This window comes from Pinus tabuliformis, chromosome 6 (assembly GCF_031772625.1).
Source record: "Pinus tabuliformis cultivar Carrire ecotype Pingquan chromosome 6, CPIR1, whole genome shotgun sequence".
Lineage (NCBI taxonomy): Eukaryota > Viridiplantae > Streptophyta > Pinopsida > Pinales > Pinaceae > Pinus > Pinus tabuliformis.
The window spans coordinates 1,993,027,079-1,993,029,436 of record NC_142292.1 but is presented as its reverse complement, the minus strand read 5'-3'; the positions used below and the strand labels follow the sequence as shown (position 1 = coordinate 1,993,029,436).

General features: G+C 39.2%; 1 protein-coding gene across 1 annotated transcript; it reads left to right on the top strand.

The window, feature by feature from the left end:
• The first annotated feature begins 392 nt into the window (after positions 1-392).
• On the top strand, positions 393-1,772 carry LOC149267233 (uncharacterized). Its single transcript, XM_089398367.1, has 2 exons — positions 393-604; positions 744-1,772. The coding sequence occupies exons 1-2, from the start codon at positions 395-397 to the stop codon at positions 1,389-1,391; spliced, it is 858 nt and encodes a 285-aa protein (XP_089254493.1). The 5' UTR covers positions 393-394; the 3' UTR covers positions 1,392-1,772.
• Positions 1,773-2,358: the final 586 nt, after the last annotated feature.

The window sequence follows — 2,358 nt, the reverse complement described above, 5'->3', positions numbered from 1 at the left end:
GAAATTAAATCCCTCTGATGCAATTATATAATTATAATTTTTTTTGGTTCGATATGATTGCTTGATATCAAAGTTTTTTTTAAATGATAATGATGATATATATGGCAATGATTTAAGATATTGAAAATATTGGTATCTTATGATAGTGAAGCGATAAAGATGCTTATTTGGGAGAGTATCCTTACATTTTCTTTAGTGGAGACTCCAGAGGATCAGTCGCTAACCCGGGTTTTCAAGTGCAGTCGTCAAGGAAATAAACATGTGCCCGCGATACACGCGAGGAACACTATTTTGTCGTCTCTGGTAGATTCTTTCTTTTAGTGATACGGGGAACTGAAGGTATACCTACTACGAGCTACCTAGAGCTACCCACTCAGCTAAATCTTCCTTTTTAATGTTTTTGTGTAAGGGAGAAGGGCAGCGCAGGGCAGGAAGGCTGAACGATTATCCAGAAATGGCGGGATTGTTTGACAGACAAGCAAGGGAGTATGCGTCTGCGAGGCCACGATACCCACCTCAACTGTTCTCACTCATCGCCAAATACACTCCGCAGCGTTGTCTCGCTTGGGACGTCGCCACCGGCAATGGCCAAGCTGCAGTCGCTGTAACATTATAACACATACTATTCAAGATCTCTGTTTCTTCAATTGCAATCTCATTTCATTTTGATGTTCTTGATTTCGATGTTGACAGTTGTTGCAATCTCATTTCATTTTTAATGTTCTTGATTTCGATGTTGACAGTTGTCTGAGATATTCGAGAGAGTGATAGCGACGGATGCGAGCGAGAAGCAGATCAGCTACGCTCCCAGGCGCCCCAACATAACTTACGCGGTGACTCCCCGGGCGATGTCGGTGGAGGAGCTGGAGAGCACCGTAGGAGCGGAGGGGAGCGTGGATCTCGTCACCGTGGCCCAGGCTATTCACTGGTTCGATCTGGACACCTTTTATGGGCATGTGAAGCACGTGCTTCGGAAGCCCGGTGGCGTATTTGCGGCGTGGGGTTACAGCAGAGAGCCGGTTGTGAACCCCGGCGTCGACCGCGTTTGCGAGCAACTGTTACGGGCATCGGACCCGTTCCGAGACCCTGCGTGTAAAATGGTGGACGAGAAATACGCATCGCTCTACTTCCCATTCGGAGGCGTTGTCCATGAAGGCTCAGGAGAAGAGTCGACAACGCCTCCAATAAATCTGTGGATGAAGAAAGAGATGGGGTTGGAGGGGTACCTGTCTTTGATCAGATCGTGGTCTGCTTATCAGACTGCGAAGGCCACGGGAGTGGAGGTGCTGGACGATCAAATCGTTGCCCGCTTGAAGGAAGCTTGGGGTGGAAATGATGAGGAGGTGAAGACTGTAAGTTGGGCTGTGTTTCTCAGAATAGGCGTTGTTTAGCCCAATACCATTCGAATGCTTCTGATCTCAAGCTTATCATCCCGGCCATTGCATTGAAGAGCATCTGACAAATACCTGAACAAAACAGTAAAAATAAAGCTGTATACCTCGGTAACAATAGTTTATTAGGCTTTATCTCGAAAACAATAGTTTTTTATACCAATATATATTTTTCATGTGTGGGAACCAAGCATCGGCACCCAGGGATTAGGCTACAACTTAAGATTAGGCCACAACTTAGAAGTTCTAAAAAACAAAAATATAGTTTATTGGTCTTAAATGGATTTCCAATTTATTTTGTTAAACACTATACTGATCCTTCAATCCTTTTGAGTGAAAATATGAAAATAAAGTGTTTCTTACCGTGTGTTTATGTATTTATATATTATTTTGAGGCAATGTCGTTTTGGAATTTTCTATTAGACTTTGGGAGAAATTTTTTCAGCTAAACTTTAATTTTTTTTTGTTTAAATGAGTTTTTGATTACATATATATAGTTTCAATATCCTTAAAAAACTTTGAGACATTTAGATTGTGGAGAATTTTCAACTTGATTCCAAAAAATTCCTGCTGGATTTTAAGCAAATTAGACAAAAAAAAAAAAATAAAATAAAAAAATTGGAAAACTTTCCAAAAAATAGTCCAAATAGACTACCACTTTTTAGATAGAACCTCATCCAATTGCAATTTTTTATATGAAAAGTTGTCACATTCAATTCTATGGTAAATTTTAATTATAAATATAAAATTGCCAAATTATGTAACATAATTTGTAGGTTAACCATTGTTGTAATAACAAAGCTAAAAAGGCTAAGAGATTTTAATCATACTTTGTTATTTGCAAATTTTGTAATATATGCTTGGAGTTTGTTTGGTGATGCATTTCTCAAACATAAATTTTGTTATGTATTTTGATTGTGCTATTTTATAATTTATGTATTTCAAAATATAGAATATTTACCTGCCA

Excerpts from the sequence above, each read along its gene's own strand:
- LOC149267233 (XM_089398367.1), top strand. The coding sequence starts at position 395 with ATGTTTTTGTGTAAGGGAGAAGGGCAGCGCAGGGCAGGAAGGCTGAAC. Across the intron at positions 605-743 it reads ATGGCCAAGCTGCAGTCGCT|TTGTCTGAGATATTCGAGAG; the intron begins GTAACATTATAA and ends CGATGTTGACAG.